Here is a 22,269-nt window from a genome sequence, read left to right as displayed (position 1 = left end):
GTTTGGTTTTTTTTTTTTGTTTTCTTTGAAGTGCGACAAATAAAAGAATGAAAAAGTTTTTGGTTACATTACATCCCAATTTCCGACACAGCATTATGTTTTATATCTCCAAACATGACTATATACAAACCATTCACCATTGAGATTTGAGCAGGCAGCTACAGGCGGAAGAGGAGGACCAAAAGGCTGCTCTAGCTATTTATCATCGTCACTTCTTCAATCTCAATACATATATATTACTCCAATTGTTCTTGAAAAGAAGAGTTCGTGCACCAATCTTGATTCCTTTTATCTATAATTTATAATATAATCTATATCATTTAAAATGTTTTTGTAAAGGTCTGTTATTCAATTCTCATTTTATTATTGCTCAATGATTGTAGTAGGTGTTGGTGAAAGTTTAATATATTGTAAGATGAAAAAAAATTGTCATTAAACAATTCATGTGGGCCTTTTTAGTTATTGCTATGAAAACCTTTCTTTCTTTCTTTTTAATAATTTCTTTATATATATATATATATATATATATATATATATATATATGCATTTTTTTTAGAAACACATACATATATATAAGGAAGAGGAATGAAATAAAAAAAAACCCGTTAAAATTTTTACCTTAGGCCTCAAATTATCTTGGGCCGGCCTTAGTGTTAGTAGCATTGCTCATTAAAGTTTGGCATGTAATAACAAATTAAAGTTTGCATATTAATAAAATATGAAAAAAAGTGGGCGAGTTGTAGAGGGGTGATGGTTCGCCACAAGTTGTGTCACTTTATGTGACGCTAGCACAACTCTTAAAAGAATGAAAATTTTTGTTAGGCTAAGTTGGTTTCTTTTGTTTGAAAATTGAAAATTTATTGTTGAAAATACTATAACAAAAGGATTTTACTAATGTGTGCATTAAGGGCACACAATAATTATTCATTTTTGAAAAAAAATTTCTCGAGAATTGAAAAAGTATTGACAATTTTTTCAATTTTCGAGAAAATTTTACCATAAATGGATAATTTAATGTGTGCCCTAAGGGCACACATTAACTGGACCCATAACAAAATAATTTTTAAATTATAAATAGTGCATGTAGGACCCAATTTTAAAATTATTTATATATTTTTTCATATTTATGGTCCTATAAACAGTGCACACAAATGTCTGTCGCGTCTGCTGTACAAACCCACGCTTAGTTCTCTTTTTACCAAAATAAATAGTAAGAACATCCACAGCAGTGGAGCTAAAAAATTAGCTTTTTAACTTCACCAAAAGTTACTTTATCTATTTTACCTATACATATCTACACACATGCTGCAGCAGTGGATCTATTTTAGCTTTCAACACAATAAAATAATATAAACATCACAATAAAATAATATATCTTCTCCAATAAAATAATATATCCCACAACTCAAAAAACATTCACAACACCAACTACAATAAAATAATATTTTTTTTGTTTAGCTCTCATGAACAGTGCACATCTATCTATAGATGTGCACTGTTCATTAGAGCTAAATAGATAGATGTGCACTGTTCATTAGAGCTAAAAAAAAATAGATTTAGCTCCACTGCTGGAGTATGCTTTTTGATGTTTGAAGAGCTAAAAAATATCAATATACCAATATACCACCACTGCTGTGAGTGCTCTAATAGCCAAACCTAATATCCAAGAACTTCCTTTATTTTATTCTTTCTTTAGTTTTGTGTTTATCAGTTTTACTCGTTATTGGCTTGTCAAGTCTCTCAACCCATAAATTTCACGTTTTAAAAGAACAAAAAAAAAGAGGATAGCCAGGGGCCCAGGGATATTAATTAATAGTCAATAGTCATTTATGGGGATGAGAATAAATTAAATAATTCCAGATTTGTATAAGGTGAACCAGACGGTTGAGACTCTTTCTCAGCCAATCACCACAAAGAAAATTAACATTAATTTGGGGACAGAAATTTAAATGTGTGTTTCCTTCTTCCTATGTTCTTCGTTGTCTCTTGGTCATCTTTTCCCACTGAAGCTCAAGAGCAATGTCACTGAGGCCCACTTTATTGAACCCACCCACGTTCAACTTCTTTGCCAGTAACACTCCTAAGCTCAAGCCTATAAATTCTCCTAAGTTGTTTGTTGATTCATCTGTATCAAAGTTGAGTTCTTTAGGTGGGTTTGTCTCAAACAAAGGTTTTTCTGACATAAATTATAGAATGTTGGGTACCAACAACATGGTTCAATTGAATAAAACTTGTGCTCTCAAAGGTAATGAGGGCGATGAAGGTATTCAAGTGCTTGAACAGGAAGCAGTTGTTAATGGGTTTTCCAAGTTTTCAGAATTTATGCCTGATGGGCTGGAAGCCACCCTCAACCGAACGGTTGGTATTTCTGGATTCTCTTAAATCATGGTTTTTTCTTTTAATATTTTGTTGTTTTGTGTGTGTGTATATATAAGAAGCTATCACTTCTTATAGAATTATTTTTGGATAATTTAAAGTAATACTGTTCTAAATTTTTTGGAATTTGGTTAAGTTTGGAGCTTAAAGGTTAAAACTTTAAGCTGTTTCTTGAATTTGCTACAACATCTTGTAATTTATAGCTTCAATACTTCAATATGTTTGGTAATTAAAAGTACTTACATGAAAATGCATTGAAGAATAAAATATTCGCCCATGGTGGCAATTGTGAATCATTAAGCAGCAATGAGGAGTTATAATTTCTTTCCATGATCCTATAAGCAGCTTTCTTTCTAGTACACTTGGATCAAATATGTGGAACATTTAGATGCTAGGATAGAATCCAAATTCTCATCACATAAAAGTGATAGTGAATCAAACATCTGTTTGATACTTTGATAGGAAGAATTTATAAAAATGGTATGCTGCTGCCATTTTCTCTAACTGACTACACCTACTTGTTCGACACTATACTTCGAACCCGACACTTTTACCATTCAGCCATGGATTCTTTCTTGCTTTGTGGGTATCCTCATTATGTCTAACATAAAACATATTACTGTGTTAGAAATTTACTTCCATTCCAAATACACAGAAGTTATGGAACTTTTCACATGATAATTGCAGGATGTTGCTAATTGAACGTATCTGTGATCTCATCTAGTGTTCCTTTCTTCCTTTTTGACTTCATTTAGTGTAAAATCATGCTTACATTTTTTTTTTTTTTGTATTATACTTTCATTAAAAAAAAAAGAAAAAAAGAAGATGTTTCTGTATTATACATATACTTGATTCTTATCCTTGCTCCCTTTTCCACGTTCATGTATCTGCAAAATAAATCCTTTAGCTGTATTTGAGGTTCCTAAAATGGAGATTGATGTGGGATTGAGCTGAATAATGGGAGATTAAACATAGTTTTCCTGAAATTCTAGGACATATTAGTATAAATATACTTCTGTAGATACCACACTGTTGGGTCTTGCAACTGCTCATCTTCTCAAGGGTGAGATAAAATAACATTTTTTATGACCTTAATGCTTCATTGCTGTTGGTTTACAGAGCAAGTGGCTTGTAAGTGCCCTTTTTGGCGGTGTCATTCTTTGGAGGCATGATGCAGAAGCTTTGTGGGCTGCTATGGGGTCTGTTGTAAATGTGATGCTCTCACTTAAGCTCAAACGTATACTAAACCAAGAGCGACCTGTTTCCACATTGAAATCTGACCCTGGGATGCCATCTTCACATGCACAATCCATTTTCTTCACTGTCACGTTTACTATTCTGTCAAGTAATTTTCTTCCATTCTCTTTATTTTAAGACAACTTATGAATGAAAATAACTTTATGATTTATTGTATAACTTCATGAACGTACAATTTTGTGATGCTACATGCTAGGCTTAGTGTATAATGGATGAGACCTTGTAGCATTTTCTATTTCATATGCTCTGTACTCATATTCACAGGATAATTTAGGAGTTATAGCACCAAAAAAATAAATTAATGTGAGTATGTCATTCTATTGTTGGCAGCCTAACATATCGAGTAGAACACCCCTCTTATTTCCTATCTTAAAAACTTTGAAATGATATCTCAAAGGGGGTTGATGTTTATTCTTCATAGGATGTTATAGGATATATTGTGTTGCCTGTAGAAGAATTATTTTCAAATTCCTTGAATTGATTCTCTCTCTCTCTGTCTCTCTCTCTCTCTCCTCATCATTTCTAGTGATAGCTCTCTCATTTGTATAACTCCGTTTTAGCAGATTGTGCCTTAAAGCATATGCCTAAGAAAATGGAATAATCGCATTTCTTTAGAACATCCTATTTAGTCTCTTTATATCTTCCTTCTAATTCCAACATGGGCTTGTTTAAAGAAAACATGAGAGCAATTTCCTTGTTGGGCTTAGAATATATTGGTGTGCAGTTTCCTTGTTTTTTGTCAGTAAAATATCAATATGCGTTGGCTCTATTGTAGAAAATTAAAGTTTGTTTTTCTGCTTGCTGTTGCAGTTATTGAATGGCTAGGGATAAACGAAATCACCATAGCAATCGGTGTTCTTGCCATGGCATTTGGTTCTTACCTTGTAAGTATTCTCATCTGGCTCTTATTAAAGTCAAATGAAGCATATTATACCTGCTTTTAGCATAGGTTTCAAATATGAATGTTGATATTCTTAGAATTTTAGTCACAGGTACTATGCTAATCTGATACATTCATTTCCACTCCTGTTCAGAAACCATAGCCCAGCTTAGTATAGACCTAGTACAGTATTCTAGCTAAATTTTTATGGATTGTACCATGGTGACTATGACAATCCTCCAAATTTTGAAACCGTATATTTGGCGCAGTTTCACCTCGATATGTTAATGGGATCAAATGGTCAAATCGACCAGGTGGCCCCAAATAAGCCCAATGGATTTTTATTTTTTAGTAAAAATTAATAAAGTACTTCTAAACGAATCTCGGCCTTTGATAATTTTTTTTTTTGTTGGGTTGAGGGACAACTTAAGTCTTCAATAATATACTCCTTGTAGAATATTCAATAAAGAAAACTTGTTGATTGAGGTTGCATTTGGGATTTGAGAAAAAGTTAGCTTATTTTACTTTTTAGCTTATTTTTGCTTCTAAAGTGGGTCCCCTTGCTCCAAAAGTCAGCTTTTAATTTTAATTTTTTTTTTACATACTTTCAGTAAAAAGTTTTTAGTTTTAGCAAAATAAGCAATTCTCAAACGGACCCTGGGTGTAGAAAATAGGAAGTCACAAAATTTTCACTTGATTATCATGATTTTAGATGTTATATAGATTATAGAGAACTAAATTAATTCATGGACTTGTTTAAAAAAAAAAAATTCATGGACTAATGACCAATGATGATTGCTTTTGTTCTACAGCTGTAAGTTAGCTTTTTATAATAGATTTGCATTGTGATACCTCAAAGGTGTGATTGAGTAGGTGGATATTAGAAGAAATATTGTTCAGCACATGGTTAAATAGAAACTAAAATTCCCAGCACTCGTAAAACCTGAAAGGATTTGGGAAAAAAGAAAAAAGAAAAAGAGAAATGGTTACTGAAATATTCTTCCCATGCTGATGTTTATCTTTCATTGGTGTTTGCAGTCATGGCTACGGGTCTCACAACTCTATCATACTAAAAGCCAAGTTGTCGTGGGAGCTGTCTTGGGAACCATTTTCTCTATTCTGTGGTATTTGTCTTGGGATGCTATTGTGCTAAAAGCATTTATCTCCTCATTCTGGGTTCGAGCAGTTGTTGTTCTTGGAGCTGCTGGATTTTGCCTAGGGTTTCTTGTACACATAGTTCGTTATTGGCTTAGGGACGAGGATGAAATCTCTAAATAGAAAGATGCCTTGCAAAGCTGAGATACAAGTTTTCTAAGTAGCTTAGGTAATGAAGCATGAAATGTGTGCATGTGTGAGCATACACACAACTGCACACATCATGCAGTAAAGGCCTGAGCCTTTTATCTTACAAATTAGATGGTAGCAGTGGAGAACTGCCAACTGCTTGGAATACTCCTTGTACATCAGAGTACTTAGTGTCATACTCTCATTCTTGCTGTGATTGGTATTTTCATTCCTGAAATTTAGGTGAACAAAGGAAAATTTCATTAATCCAGAGTATGTAATTATATCAGCAGATTAATGGAACTTGTTTGGGGTCTGGATATACCAAGTGATTCAGACTTCAGAGTATTTTGTTGTATGAGTTGTGGCTCCCCCACCCCCTTTTCTCCTAATGATTCCGTGATAATTAAATCCAAGGCCATTCTATCTACATTCTGTATCTACTTATCAATTATCATTCCTTAAATTCCTATGATTGAAAGGTGGCGACATTACAGGGGAAACCGCCCAGCACATAAGATGAAAGAAATTGACGTGATGTATGTTAAAAGAGTGATTCTGGAAATATTACAAATTTGACTGCTTAAGGCTTATAATTTTTTTTTTTTTTTTTTTTTTTTATAATAAGAAAGGCTTATAATTGATGTGTCATGTATCACGCAATAGTAATTAAGATATATATTTACTATGTATTAAATTGGTATAAATCATATATATTGTCACGCCAATTTTTTAATTATATTTGGATAACTACAGTGCAATGCTGGAGGGCCAGCTCGGAAGCTCCTATAATAGAAGATTTGTGCCCGGGTTGCTGAGACTGGAAAAATAGGAAAGAGAAAAATTAAAATGCATATTTCATTATTTTCTTCTCTCTTTTTTTTTTCCCTTAAAAATGGTATGCCTTGTACAAAAATGTCAGGCCAAATAATCCAAGTATACACAGTGAAAAAAAAAAGGATCAATACGACCTTCCACGATAAATCAGTGAGAACTAGTGAGTCTTCTCCATCAGCTCAGGCTCAGCCTATAATTATTAATCTTATTCAACCTATGTTCATGGACCTGTAACCACATCATCCATGTGCAAGGCTACATTCTTCAAATCCCCCATCTCTTCTTGGACCTTCATACATTTTTGAGCTCCTATCTCTTCTGAAACATCCTTCCAATTTTATATATCTGCATTACTCATGATTCACCTTCAACATCTCCAAAACACACGTACCAAATGAGTCTAAAATTCCATAAAGAAACAGGGGAGAGCTTAGTCTTAAGAACCAACATACTTGTACTCAAATGCTGCAGCACAATGCTCTCTGAAAACCCTGCTAAAATTAATGTTACATTTGTCATGTAAACGATAATGGACAATTAGTCCTTGGAGTTAAACAAGTGAACAATGATATGGCTCACTTTCACAGATGGGCACAGGTCCATTAGAGGATACCACATTCACAGTCTGGTGTCATTCTGTCCCTGAGACTGATCATTCGATGTGGCATGGGGTTTAGTTTTGCAGATTATCACAATCTTTGAGCTGTATCCAAAGATGCCATTTCATTTGACTTTGTATATTTATTCAAGGCACAACCAGCCTTTTTGTTCACTCTTTTACAACCAGATACAACTGTATCTCATCCACATACTCATGAATTGTTCAATATATATTTGATACAAAAATTGGCTTTTGGTTGTGGTTTGTATAACTGAAAACTGGCTTCATGCTATTTTTTTGAGAACTGAGATTCTTGAATAAGTGATTGCACCATAAAGAGACAATGTTAATCTGTAATGCGATAGTGAAGCATAAGTCTGCCTTCTGCTAATCTTCCACATCATTTAGAAGGGAACCCACTTCCTGAATTGCAATTTCTGTCCTTGAAGCTAGTAAGTCCAACATGCAGTATATATCTTCACCTTGAGGATGAGACCGATCCCCAGCAACAAAAGCAGAAAGCAGATTCTTGACCTTTATCCAAGACCATCCTGGCTCCTTAATCACTCCTTTTGATTTCATAATTTTCCTTACATTTGCTGATTCACTTAATCTCCCTTTGGAAGCATAAATGTTAGCCAGAGTAATATGAGTTCCTGCACAATTTGGATCTAATTTAAGAATCTCCTCTGCAGCACGTATTCCACGGTCAACATCTCCGTGTACCCTACATGCTCGAAGCAGAGTAGACCATACAACATCATCCCGTTGAAACGGCATGCTTTTGATCATGTGCTCTGCATCATTTAATCTTCCAGCTCGGCAGAGGAGATCAATCATGCATCCATAATGTTCTTTTGAAGGATTTATCTGGTACTCATTAATCATCAAATTGAAGTAGTGGAAGCCAAGATCAACAAGTCCAGCATGGCTACAAGCAGTAAGAACACCAATGAAGGTCACAGAGTCTGGTTTTAAACCACATGTGTAAATCTTCACAAACAAATCAATGGCTTTTTGGCTGCACCCATGTTCAGCATAACCATTAATCATGGCAGTCCATGACACAATATCTTCATTTTCTGCCACATCAAAGATTTTTGAAGCATCTTTTATACTCCCACATTTAGAGTACAAATTAATTAGAGCACTTTGTATCATAGCTGTGTGTTCTAAGCCGATGGACAAGACATGAGCATGTAGTTGCTTCCCTTGCTCAAGAATTGCCAGACTTCCACATACACTCAGCACACTAGCCAAAGCAAATTCATTTGGTTTAGGTCCTTCTCTTCTCATCCATGATAGATACTCAAAGGCTTCTTCCCCATAACCTCCCTGAGAATATGCTGCAATTATAGTACTCCATGAAACAATGTCTCTTCTGGTCATACCATGAAACACCATTGAAGCTGACGTCAACTGCCCACATTTTGAGTACATGGTAATGATGGAATTTGCCACTGACAAAGAATTGACAAGACCTATACGTAAAACATGGGCATGTAATTGTTCACCACATTCTATTATTGCAAGATTGGCAACACCAGAGATAATGGCTGCAAAAGTGTACTCATTTGGATTAACATCTGATTCCTTCATTTTCATAAATGCTTCAATTGCATGCTCCTCCTGACCCATCTGAACAAGTGTTGTTATGATTGTTGTCCATGAAACCACATCCTGGGTCCTCATTTTTTCAAACAAGCGCATCCCGTAGACTAATTTTCCGCATTTGTTGTACATGGTAGCAAGAGTATTAGCCACAAATGAGCTCTCATTGAACCCTTTTTTCATTGTTTTTGCATGGATTTCCCTCCCATAATTCAGAGCACCAAAATCAGCACATGCTTTCAATGCAATAGCAAATGAATATGAATCATACTCCACCTTTGATCTCTGCATTTCAGAAAAGTAAACCAATCCCTCCTTAGCATAACCAGCTTGAACAAGCCCAGTTATAACGGCAGTCCACGATACTACATTCCTTACCGGCATCTCATCAAAGACTCTACAACCGTGCTCAATTTTACCAACCTTGGTGTACATGTCAACAAGTGCGCTTCCCACAAAAACTGAATTCACAAAACTAGATTTCACTGAAAACCCATGTAACAGTTCCCCATAATACAAGTTCATATTGAGAGCACAAGCCTTGAGTGCAAGACTAAGCACAAAGTGGTCCATTCGAACTCCAGGCTGAACCCACATATTTGAAAACAAAACCAATGCTTCACAAGAATCCGAGGCATTGACATAGCCAGAAATCATATTGGTCCATGAAATCTCATCTCTATGAGGCATTTTATCGAACATCCTGCGAGCAGCATTCAAACCACCCGCTTTCACTAACTGCTTCAACTGAGAATTAACTTCAAGCATATCTACATGATTAACTAAATGGGTTTTCTGAGCTAAGTCTAATGGGTGTGGTTTTGTCTCCGAAAACAGGAGGTCTCTGCATTCAGTGTAAGCAATGGTTGATGAAGTAAATAATCTCCTAAAAATAAGAGGCCTAACTGATAAAACCATGTTTGTGCCTTTTCCACCGCCATGCAATGCAAAGCATTTACCTGAACGAAGTTTGAGATTTGAAATGCATCATGGGCTTCATTTTTGCGAGACGCTAACCAAGGATTTCTTCATTCTTTTTTTTTTTTTTTTTGGGTGCAATCTACAAGCTCCAAAGGCGCCTCATATCATTCTCTTCAGCGAAGAAGAAGAGAAAAATTAAGAAAAAGCGATGCGTAAACAGTCCATTTAAAAAACGGGCCTTGTCATAAGAAATAGGCCCAAAACTACAATAGTGGATTTGCAACCAAAACAGTCAGTTTCAAAACGTAGTTAAGGAGAATGTATATGTAAATTTACTCTCTAGCATAGGGTGCGCCCAATACATATGAATATGATACTTTTTCGTAGTTGAGGATGAAAATAACCACATTGATAGAAAAAAAAAAGTATTTATGAACATAGACACCAATGAGAGCATGCCAAGTGGATGGGCTACAGAGAATTGTAGTTTCAATTTCTCCCGTGTCGTGTTTAGTGTCATATATTTTGTTCACAGTTGATTTCAATTCCAAAAAAGAAAATGAAGAATAGGTTTGCTATAGATTGACACCCACTTTATCATCAATATATCTACTATAGGGTTATTTTTTTTAATATATGTGACCGACCATGACTAATTTGTTGAGAATCTATAACTGGCCCCAAAAATTTAAGATTAAGACTTAGTTGTTATATACGAAGTTAATATCAAGTTACTTTATTTAATCTTCTCATTTAATGAAATTTTCAAATCCCACTGTAAATGTTTACCTCTTTCTCAACTTGATTTCCCAAACCTAGAGAGAAACAAATCCACATCAAGCAAGTCTCACTCCCATATGACAGAAAATTAAACAAAGTTGCCTTGGCAAAGAACTCCTGCCTTTCCAGCTACACTTCTCTAACAATCAGATTATTCAACTTAGCATAGAATTTTGTATTCCATTGTAATATAGATAGGATTTTACAATTCATTTTTGTGTGGTCTTGTTTTCTTCTTTCAATGAAAATAAGCAAGTACCATAAGTCTCCAGATTGTTACAAACATAAAGCTCCTTGAGCAACTCAAACTACAAAATTATAGAAAAGTTAAATTACCTAGTACTAGAAGCTACCCTCCTGGACGAAAATTATTCATCTCTAAGAGAGTAACCAGTTTTGGAAACCACACAAGTCACAACTACACCATCAAATAGGTTTGCTTTGACATTGAACATGTCCACACACTTAGATTTCATGCAAGCTATGCATATCCTAGTTTCCAATTTGCTTGCCTCCGTTTCTAGCCAACCATTGAGCCCTTCTGATAGCCCTTGCCCTCTTCCACCTCTCCATATTTCTCATTCTTGCAAAAATCTTCCTAATCTGATACAGCTTGTGAGACTGTTGGGCAATAACATTTGCAGTTGAGGGGCTTTGGCTCAGAACTATCTCATACCCATCACGGAACGAGTCCATGCCTTCAGTTAGAAGTTGCCAGAACAGGCCTCCGGCAGCTGCACCTCCTCTTTTAGCTGATGAATATATCTTGTAATACACGGTATTGAACAAGAGGTCTCTTTGGTGGGTGCTGAAACCAGGGTCTTTTGTGGATTTCCCAAATTCTGTAAGAAGGATTGGTTTACGAAGAATGTACTGTGCATCTTGGATGTGAGCATTTAGCCAATTGTTCAAGAAAGAAAGCTGGTATTGTTCATTTGAGCTGGTCAACCTGAGCTCATAAAACAAAATCATGCAAAAATTCAATTAAATAAAGTGTCTTAATTCTGTAATCTGATTAAACTCAGTAACATTCATTAAGTTTGCTAAATGTCTAAATGGTTTTTGCTAAGAAGCTAAAAAACATTTAAACCTCAAATATTTAGGCCAAGATTTCATTTTTCACAACTTTGCTTGTTCTCATAAACAGTCCAAGAAATAATATATTCATGAATTTTATGTATTTTCTATATTTCAAATAATAGTTACCATTGATCAGGATATGTGTGGACTGTTGCAAAATCAATGCCAGGGATCCGGTTATTTGCAATGAAATCTGTTCCTATTTCAAGACTAGGATTGAGTCCCTTTCTCTGAGGCGTCGAGTGCCCATAAAATCCTTCTAAACCAGCTTCCAGCAAGTGATTTCTGTCTATGGACTTTACATGGGAAGCCATTTCCATTATCCAAGCCTATCACACAATTGCCAAAGGAGAAAGTTTAGATTGAATACTGACAATAACAATAAAAACCATGCCTAGACAAACACATTTAAGAAGTGATGTTGTAGTAATTATTAAGGTTGCCCGACTCCAGAAGGAATAGAGGTTGAGTGGGTGGTGATTTAAATACCCCTTAATGGTTAACTGAATTGCACATGCAGGGCACATTGAAGAAAATTTAATAGCAAACTAACTTCATTTGATTTGCTAAAGTTGCTACCAATTTTACTACAAAAATTTTATTAATGTAATAAATAAATGTAATTAGTGTAATTAGTGTCACATCCATAACATAGTAAATAAATTAGTGACTAATTAGTATCACATCCATGATATAATAAATAAATTTCTTAATTACTTTTTTGTCGTGTTTAAATGTTGACACATCAGTTTGTAAAGGACATCTAAAATTTGTATTATCTCTAGCATATCTCGTAGACTTAAACTTCAAAGAAAGGAGTGAGAAAATTTTCTGTAGTAAGAAATACTAAATGTAAAAGCTTGAAGATAGATCTATGTTGGGAAAAAGATAAAAAAGCAGAGAGAAAATTATTCTAACCTGAATGGTCCTCCCTGAAGGATCTGATGTGCACCTAGGCTCGTTCATAAGCTCCCAGGCCATTATTGTTGGGTCATCTTTGTAATGAATTCCAGTAAAGCTGTTATACCTGTTTAGAACAGTCTATGAAAGGGTAAAGGAGAATTAGAGTTGGACATCATCTATCTCAGATCTCCATAATAAGCAACTAAATCCTTCTTAGAAAGTATATCTGGTTTTCTTTTTGGAAGAAATAAAAAATAACATACCAATAGAAAAATATAAAAACTATTATAATCAGCTATTATTGTTTCATTTCATTACAAAAAAATCATATAAAGGAAAAAAGTATATTGTTTGGAAAATAAGGAATACGGCTAGAGTAGTAATTTTCATAGCAGTACAACCAGCTCCTCTTTGATTTCACTAGGAATTTATACCAATTATCAAAAAAAACAAGAATATATCTAAAATCAGTGTAAGAAAATTAAAGAATGTGTGCCTTTCGTTTACCTTAATATGGTTCTTGTAGTAACCCTTAACAACAGGATTCCTAAAGAAGTCATCATCAGAGGTCAGGTACTGTCCCTGATTTCTAGCCCAATTCACATACTGTTTTTTACCTCCAAAGCTGTCATAGTTGTTAGCCAAGCTCAATATGAGCTTGATACCATACCTCCTGGCCTCAGCTATAACAAAATCCAAGCCCTTTAAGAACCCAAAACAAAAAATCATCAACTTTGTGTGAGTCTAAAAATTGAAAGGAAAAAATGGCAGAGATTAAGTGTGAAGGAGACCTTAAACGCTTGCTCATTGTAGGAGCCAGGAGAGTACTGTAGAGCTCTGTAACCACCATCATTGAAAGCCCAAGTTCTAGCCACAGATAGACCATGCCTTGAGGCTTCACTAAAGACAGCAGGAACTTTGGATCTCTGAGATGGGTCAGAAGCCATATACATCAACCAGTAAGCATTGAAACCATTGGCATAGTAAGGGTTTCCATTCAACAGAAAATGCACTCCTCTGGTTCTGATGAAACCATCTCCTGCTTCAACATGAATGTGAAAGCACTGCTGGTGGATCAAAATGGACAATAGAATAGCAAAAGCTAGATGCTTCATCTTTCTTTCTCACTATGAAGGAAATTTAGCTAGTGTTCATCAACTGAGCATAGAAGCAAGGCTTGTTTATAGCAGTTGTCTACAGGAAAAAACACAACAGTAACTGTCAAGGCAGAGAAACCGACAGAGATACCTCTGTGAGGTGAAAAAAGCTTAGGTTAATAGCACAAATTTTTTTACTAGTGTGCGAGTTCACCTAGTTGTATAATAAGCATGTACATATTGATCGTTTTGGCAGTGTTACAGAACAATAATTATATTGATTTGATTGTAAACGGAAAATAGCAATAATGATATAAATTGTGAAGCTTCCTCAACTGTCCATGCATGTGCAATATTATTCATCGTACCATGAAATTAGTGTTGAAAGATAGCTAATAAGTAATGGTCATGTCTTGTGACAACTATAGAAATATAATTTCAGGCATGGCAAAAATGCCGGGCTCCATGAAAATGAGATACTATTGCTGATGAAAAAGATGGACGTATTATTATTATGTTAAGAGATCAAAATTTACTGTAGGATTTCATTTTGTTTTCCAGATGAATAAATGTTTCACATTAATATTATTGAGCTCACATGGAAATCGAGCAAAGTTCTTACAGTCATTTAAAGAGTCATCAGAAATTTATGAAATTCACTATTTATAAATAAATAAATAAAAAATTGTCAAATTACAATATATATATATATATATATATATATATATATATATATATATATTTTGATGATAGAATTTGACTGTAAAAACTCTCGCTGATTATAGTTTATCATTATACCAACTAACCATTACTTGAAAAAGTTGTGGCAAGGAATATTAATCTAGGAAGCATAGAAACTTTGTTTAGGGTATCCTACTAATGTCGTACTAGTGTCATATGTGTATCACGTTATTCCGTTATATCATATTATAATTCTTAAAAAATTACTCGTAGTACTGTGTCTTACTTGTACTCATACTGCATCGGTGCTTCCTAGAATATCATAGACTTGCACTTTAGGACCTACTCAAATTGAAGCAAATTAATTGCCATCGCACAATTGCAACCGACAATATAGTCGTACCCAAGTAGCAACTAGTACTACTCAGTACTGGCAACGTTTCAAAGGTCAAAAAGATCATCGTGTCTCCAAAAAAAAAAGGGTTAAAAATCATGGTGTCACAGCCTTTGGTTCCAAATTCCATTAACCTTTTTCTTTGTCTGGGGTCTTGGATCCCAAATTCCAATAACCAAAACTTGTTGAAAAGCAACAAAAGAAAATTCGGTCCTGAGTCTCCCACGCACAAAATTTTAAACCTTATCAATGACGGTAACCCTACTAGGTGCAAAAGCTTCTGTAACTCCAATTTATTGCATAGTAATACAAACAAAAAAGGTGTAAGTTGCTATGCATCATTGATTTTGACCCGGTGTAAAGGCCAAGAATCAAGATAGACGTTCTATTCCTCCTCCACTTTATTATTACTGATTTCTTTTCTCTTTTTTTAGTGATTTTTATTTCCTTTGGTGTCTCAATCTAATCCACCACGCGGCTGAATTTGGTGAATGTGATAGTTAAACCAACCCATGTGAGGAGCAACATCTAGTGCCCTTTACATGGTCCTACTCATAACTCAGTGCTAGGCGGTGGGGTTCTGCAAATCTCAATGGCAATCTCAATTTATGTCTTGCACTCTTTTATGTGTATCACTCTCAACTTTTTATGAGCATCTTCTATTTTGTTTGCTTCTTCTTCTTCTTCTTCTTCTGTGATCTATAATAAGTCACCGTTTTGTCAAGAATGCTTTAGTTTTTAAATGGTAAAGGAGTGTAACTGTAGGAGACCAGGCTAACATGTAAAGAATAAGTGGAGAACTGAAGATCAGTGCTGAATAAGGACACTTAACCAGTGAACCTTAGACAGGATGCTGGGATTAATACATTTTTCAACCCAGGTTTTCGGTTATTTTCAATTTGGTTCTTAACTTCAAGATATTCCATTTTGATCCTACCAAATTTTGGGTTGTCTTACTCAAATTTTAATTACACTAAAAACTAATTAATATTTTAACTTGATGATAAAAAGTTGATATTATATAATAGTAGTCCTAAGTTCAAATTGTATGTATAAAATTCATAAATGTCTTAAAAGTTAAAGAATAATATATCCTATTTGACCTATGGACTAATAGGCAAGCATATTTAATTCGAAACAAAATTATTTAATTACAAACCACCCCTACAATATAGAATTTAAAATGCAATACCCCTCCTTTAAAAAAAAATTCCAACTGTTGTGTTAGAGATTAGCACACCTATCAAGATAACTTTTTGTTTCTCCTCAACTCTTAGTCTTACCCTGTAAACTAGTGACATTAATTAGCGTCATTCACTTCTATCTCTAGTCTCTTCCGACATGTAACATGAACACTGTTTCCTTGTCCTTTTGACTGAAAATGACAAGACTGGTATTATATAATAGCGTCATTCACAATTCAACGAACACTACATGTTGCACTTGCACCTCACATTTTTAGCATATTATTATAGATAATAAAAGCGGATAAAAGACACCCCTTTCTTCAATTATGCCATTTCTTAGATCACATATCTCAGTTTCAGTTGTTAAAATTTTACTTCGACATCTTATGATTTGTTGTGATATTATTATGGATGTAGCACTTTTCGTACTCACTCCCCCTCTTATATTTATATGACGGTGATCAGTTGTTAATAGAGGTGCATTATATAGTATTCACATGTTTACTTTTATTTATATATAATGTCAAGCTAACAACAACAATAAAGTTTTAGTTTCGAAAATTTTAGGAGTCAGCTCACACATTAAAAAGAGAGAAGAGAAGAAGACACTTATACTTTTATCTCTAATAGCTAAAATAATTTCAAAATGAAAACATAAAATCTAGAAATATTCTTAAATCGTTCGAGATGTTAAAAAAGTGTAATATTTTCTAAAGTCACATAGTATGATATTAACGGTATAATGAATAGAAGGATGTAATTAAATAATGAACCATGAAAGATGTGATTAAAAAACAAGAATAAAATAAATTTTTTTTAAAAAAAACTGAGGAGAATTTATTAGAAGATAACAAAATGGGAATGGGATCTGTACATTTTACCTAATAAAAACAAATAAAGGTATAATGAATAGAAGGATGTAATTAAATAATGAACCATGAAAGATATGATTAATAAACAAGAATAAAATTAAAAATTAAAAAAAAAAAAAAAAACTGAGGAGAACTAATTAGAAGATAACAAAATGGGAATGGGATCTGTACATTTTACCTAATAAAAACAAATAAAAATGCCGACATTGGCATCCTTATTCTGTATAATTGGCCCATGAGCTCTGCGCAAGTAGTACTTATCTTATGCGTGTATAACTCTCTCACAATGAGTGAGTCCCACACGATGAAAAAGAGACGATGCATATATCCATAAATGAAATTCCTTCTCCTAAAGAAATCCAAGCAAGGCAAAAGTTTACAAGTCAGTTCCAAATACTGGGCTCAAATCTTTGTTGTAGAGTGTTTTTATTTATTTATTTTTTTTTGTGGAAAGGGGTGCTAAAATTTGAATTTTTAGGTTTTAAAAATCTTATTGTTCAGAGCATTCTCATCAAGTATGTCAAATGTCAAATATTTAGCATTTAACACACTAAACTTTAAAAAACCACTTCCATCAAGTGTTTTAAATGCCATAATATTTGGCATTGTTAAACAATGCAATCTTAAATTTGAGACCGCACTGTTCACACTTATATTATTTTTTTATTCAAGTGGGGCCGCTTTTTTTTAAGAGAATAAAAATTGAATGAAGTTGTAAAAAAAATGAATAAAAATATTAAAGAAATAATATTTAAATGAAATAGTAAAAATAAAAATAGAATATTTGATGTTTGATATATTATAAAATGAGGTGCTAAAATTGTAAAAGTAATGTTTTAAAATTATAAATGTTAAAATTTTTACAATTGTTGATAAGAATGCTATGCTCTAAAGAAATCCAAGCAAGGCAACAGTTTACAAGTCAGTTCCAAATACCGGGCTCAAATCTTTCAAGTGGCCATGCGGGTTACAAATAAGAGACACTGACAAAGCCATGCATGCCCTTCCAATTCAGAAATCTACACAGATTACCTGGTTAACCTGACAAAGCTCTGGAAATTTCGCTTCAGGTTAATAAATGAAAGAATTATAATCCTGATAACGTTATGATTGCTTTTTTATTTTTTATTTATAGGTGATAATGTTAAGATTACTTAAAGACTATATTCTTGTTGCTAATTAATAATTGAGTAAGTAAAAGGTCTATTAGGAAAAAGCATTAAATTAAGACTAATTACTACAAGTTTAGCACACAAAAAAGACTAATCATCAATATATATACAAAAGTAGAGAACTCATGCGGTAGAACTTGAGGTTCTGTCAAGTGGCATCTTCTATGGTTAACTCTTTTATTTAAGCCATCTAGCTTCTTTTTTTTCTTTTTCTTTTTCCCTGTTAAAAGTTAATGTTATTACACCTCACTCCTCTCTTTCAATTGACTATAAAAGATTAAAATCACGTTTAAAGGTTTTCAATTGATTATAAAAACGTTTAAACTTTCAAGTATGTCTCTTAGGAAACCCCAACGTCTCCTTAATTACACAAGCTCATTTATTTTCACCTCTTGCTATTATGAGTTCTAACCCTTCTTATTTAATCTCCTCTGTTTCCCATACATTTGGTCAAACAACCAAAAAACCAATCTTTCCTAAACTATGTGGTGGAATCTCAATCTTAAAGGATTTTTGAATGACATCAAAGGGCCTCAATTCCACTACGGAGATGTTCTCCATGCTTGGCATGACATTGATTTTAACCGGTCCCTAAAATTTCACTTTGTTTCTCTAAAACTAAATTGTGATGCTATTTCTCTTTCTCATCTCTGCTTTTAGGGGAAAAAAAGAAGAAGAAGTATTACATGTACGGCAAAAGACTGCAGGTTGGATTGTTTGAACTTAGGAGGAAAGGCCACTATTTACATGTAAAGGGTATCTCCCTCTCCTTCCTTGCTTTATTAGAGAAAATTTGGTAACCAACTCTCCTTTCTGTCAAGCTTCCTTTTCTATTCCCTAAGATTCCCTTTTTGTTTCCATTAAAAGTAACATCTCAAAGATTTTTGCTGCAAATTTTCAAAATTAAATGAATTTGAATTTTGGGTTTCTATGTGGTCTTTTAATATTTGGAATGATTCCAGGAATATAGGTCCGACCCGGAAGAATAGCCTCAAGCCAAACGGCCGACCTGTCAAGGACATAAGAAAACCATCATTTGGGGTTTTTTATTTTATAAATTTTGTTAGTTAAATTCTTTAAAAAACGATTTGGGTTTTTTTTTTAATAAATTTTTTATGGTTTAGTTAAATTTTTAAAAAAAGAAATCAGTAAGAAACTTTTTTTTTTAAACAAAGAAACACAATTTCTGTTAATCCATATCTAGATTTTTGTAAATCCGAATGGATCCTACAGATCTAGGATTGAAGCCAAACACATAATCTGCTCATGACATATAAAATTTGAGAAGCAAATACTTCAGTGTCAAAAAGAAAGTAAAGGCACAAGTTGATTTTTTTTTCTTTTTGGTGCAGGTAGAGTTGTCCAGGGCTCTAGGTAATTGGTTGTGATCTTGGGCCCTTGACATTAGTCATGTAAAATAAGTGTAGGTACATAACTAGAAGTCTAAGGTAGTGTATTTAATACAACATATGCAGAGGCATATGTGTTCATGACTTTTGCTGGATGTCAAAGAAGCCACAAGATTTTCTGATGGTAGTTAATCAAGGTAAATTTATATCTGATGGTTCAGCCAAATCCCACAAATCAAATGAATGAGTTTTGATACTTCTGAGCTTTTGAAAGTAGCTTTCCCTAATAGAATACCTTTATGGACCTAAAATACATAGTTAGCAATCTCCAAACCAAGAACAACCAATTCCCAGAGTTGCGGAACTCTATAAACACTATAAATGGCAATGGAGTAAGAACTAATACTACAAAATCATATATAACTACACACCAAAACTGTGTAAAAAACCCAAGCTATAAGTGTCAAGCTTCTATTATGTATGGCTACTAAAGGTGAGGTTAAGTAGTGTATTAACAGTTGATCATTATTTTGCAAGAAGTAGAACCCAACATAAATAATGTTATAGTTGGTCTTAAGTAAAAAAATTTCATCTCTTAGCCAAATTTTTGGAGCCCTTTGCCATAAGAAAAAAAAAATTTTCCTTTTGTTTAATACCTTTTATCTATTTTTTACTGCCTATTCTCTTCCCTACTGAAAATTTTCTTGTGTTTAATGGTTGCCTTAAAATTTTTCATAATTTTTTGTTTTAGGTATATTAGAGCTTGCCAGATGCATATTATCAATTTTGTTGTTAATACATACGCTCTCTAAAAAATTTATAACCTGAAATGGTTAATCTTAGTTCTTATCCTTTCAATCTTTGAACTTTCTTATTTTCTATTTATTTTACCTTGGTTGGATCATGGTCCCCAAAGACTCAAACAAATTTCCAATGATTGTATTGTTTGCACCTACCTCACTTCAATCAGTTGTATATCAAGTGTTGCTCAAGATTGAGGGTTGGCATGCCTATCCCATAAGGTTAAAAAATTAATTTTTTATCCTCTTGGCATGCCTATCTCACTTCAATTAGTTTTTTTATCCTCTTAAGTTTTATCAAGCAGCCTAAAAAATTAGTATAACTACTGATTCTTTAATTTTTATGTTATTATCATAGTTTTAGACTATGAACCAGTTCCAATTAGAAGTTGCAACTTAGCATATGACATTCTTTGAGTATTTTTCAAAAACTTACTATCAAATTTTGTCATTACCGCTACTTTTCTTGACTATGTGAAATTCTTTATGAATCTATTAGTTATCCAACTTGGATCATGATTTCAATAAAGTTTATCTATGAAAGAAAATTCACAGTCTCCTTTTTCAAATTTTCTTTCAGGCCTTAGCTATGGTGTTTGATTACTACATAGGCAATGCTTTTATAACTAATGACATATTTGCAACACTTGGATTGAAAATTCATGGTGGCAAAAATGTCCCTTTTGTGTGGAACATTTTTAGGGTATTAGTTCTTGGTATGTATTCAGTATATTCTGGAGAAATACACAATGAGATTTCCAAGTAGAAGACTTGGTCTTGGTGCCAAAGAATATATTTCTTAGTGAATTTGGCCATAGATAATGTGTATTGGAAGCTTCAAGGATGCCAAAAACTCATTATAAATGAATCATTACACTACTATTAATAAGTTGAACAATGGTGAGATATCTCTCTTTCATTTTATTTATAAAGATGGTTGTGGTTAAACAAAAATATCTTCCTTCTGAACTCTATTCCATAGTGATACAATGATTGAGAAATTAATGTGTTGGGCATAATTTGGTGGTTTACATACAAGACTTTACTACTCTTAGGAGTACTTTGGGGCATATTTGTTAAAAATTCAATACCATGTAGCTCCTTGACAATTAGTATCTTTGTTGTAGCTAGCTAATAAGATTCAAGAAATACTTGGAGTAATTTACTTCATAATGATTTGGAATTTAAGGGTGTGTGTTTTGCCCCATGTTGATGAAATATGTAGTTTGGTATCTATTTCTGAAACCATTCATTGCTAGATATGAGTTAGGTTTCTTCTCCAAATAAAAATAGAAAGAAAAAAAACAATAAGAGTTAGGTTAATACTCACAAACCAAATGAATTATATGCTCACTCTCTTTCAAAGGATGTGAAAATAATAATTGTGCGTGTAACTTAAATAATTAAATAATCATGAATTCACTCACGCAATACATACATATTCTTAGTTATGTTATGCTATGCTTAGTAATTTATGTTTCTTTTTTAATAAATAAGATAATTGAAGCTAATTATGTAACTATTATACCACAAGATTACATATTTTATATGGGCTATAAAAATTAGTTATAAATTATTTGAAAGTAAAATTATAAAGCATCCGTGCATCACGCGGGACATCATCTAGTTCTCTAAAAGAGAGAAAAGAGCGAAAAGTGAGAGGAAGCATTTCATAAGTTGGGTGCTTAATTAATTAAGGAAAAAGTTTAGGGACATAATTTTTGCTACAACTATAAAGTGGTTGATTGTGGGTGATATAGAAAAGTGGTAGATTCATATGAAAGTGAGTGTCCACCACTTACAATTAGAGATGACCAAAATTCATATGAACTATATATATTAACATAATGGCATTTAAATTGTGTGGCCTCTTAACTCGTAAGCATATGTGAAAAAAATTCTACAAGGTTAATCAAAAATCAAACTTTTCTGGTATTATATATATTATATAGTATCGATTTTCGTCTAGTCTAACACATCAAATGCTTCTTATGCTTTTGTACTTGGCAGTTGCTTTGAATCCAAAACTCAATATATCAAAAGAATTATAAAAGAGATATCAAGTGCCACATTCGAATTGGACACAACTATTTGTCGCTAAATATCCAGTTGGAATAGATTCTCAAGTGGAGGAGATAGAATTGCTTTTGGATACAAAGTCAAATGGTGTTCGCATGCTAGGGATTC

At 33.4% G+C, this 22,269-nt stretch overlaps 3 protein-coding genes across 3 annotated transcripts; 1 reads left to right on the top strand and 2 right to left on the bottom strand.

The window, feature by feature from the left end:
- Nucleotides 1–1,858: 1,858 nt before the first annotated feature.
- LOC142625951 (lipid phosphate phosphatase epsilon 2, chloroplastic) lies at nucleotides 1,859–6,155 on the top strand. The gene is made up of 4 exons (XM_075799713.1): nucleotides 1,859–2,358; nucleotides 3,496–3,721; nucleotides 4,444–4,517; nucleotides 5,552–6,155. The coding sequence occupies exons 1-4, from the start codon at nucleotides 2,020–2,022 to the stop codon at nucleotides 5,789–5,791; spliced, it is 879 nt and encodes a 292-aa protein (XP_075655828.1). The 5' UTR covers nucleotides 1,859–2,019; the 3' UTR covers nucleotides 5,792–6,155.
- Nucleotides 6,156–7,361: 1,206 nt separating this feature from the next.
- Nucleotides 7,362–9,907, bottom strand: LOC142625950 (putative pentatricopeptide repeat-containing protein At3g47840). Its single transcript, XM_075799712.1, has one exon. It carries the CDS (start codon nucleotides 9,762–9,764, stop codon nucleotides 7,623–7,625), a length of 2,142 nt encoding a protein of 713 aa, XP_075655827.1. The 5' UTR covers nucleotides 9,765–9,907; the 3' UTR covers nucleotides 7,362–7,622.
- A 791-nt stretch (nucleotides 9,908–10,698) lies between these two features.
- On the bottom strand, nucleotides 10,699–13,727 carry LOC142623393 (mannan endo-1,4-beta-mannosidase 7). The gene is made up of 5 exons (XM_075796801.1): nucleotides 13,322–13,727; nucleotides 13,038–13,232; nucleotides 12,546–12,668; nucleotides 11,754–11,956; nucleotides 10,699–11,496 (listed from the first exon to the last, which is right to left on the bottom strand). Exons 1-5 carry the CDS (start codon nucleotides 13,643–13,645, stop codon nucleotides 11,040–11,042), a joined length of 1,302 nt encoding a protein of 433 aa, XP_075652916.1. The 5' UTR covers nucleotides 13,646–13,727; the 3' UTR covers nucleotides 10,699–11,039.
- Nucleotides 13,728–22,269: the final 8,542 nt, after the last annotated feature.

This window comes from Castanea sativa, chromosome 2 (genome assembly GCF_040712315.1).
Source record: "Castanea sativa cultivar Marrone di Chiusa Pesio chromosome 2, ASM4071231v1".
NCBI classification, from domain to species: domain Eukaryota; kingdom Viridiplantae; phylum Streptophyta; class Magnoliopsida; order Fagales; family Fagaceae; genus Castanea; species Castanea sativa.
The sequence above is the reverse complement of the archived record's forward strand: the minus strand, read 5'-3'. Positions and strand labels throughout refer to the sequence as shown.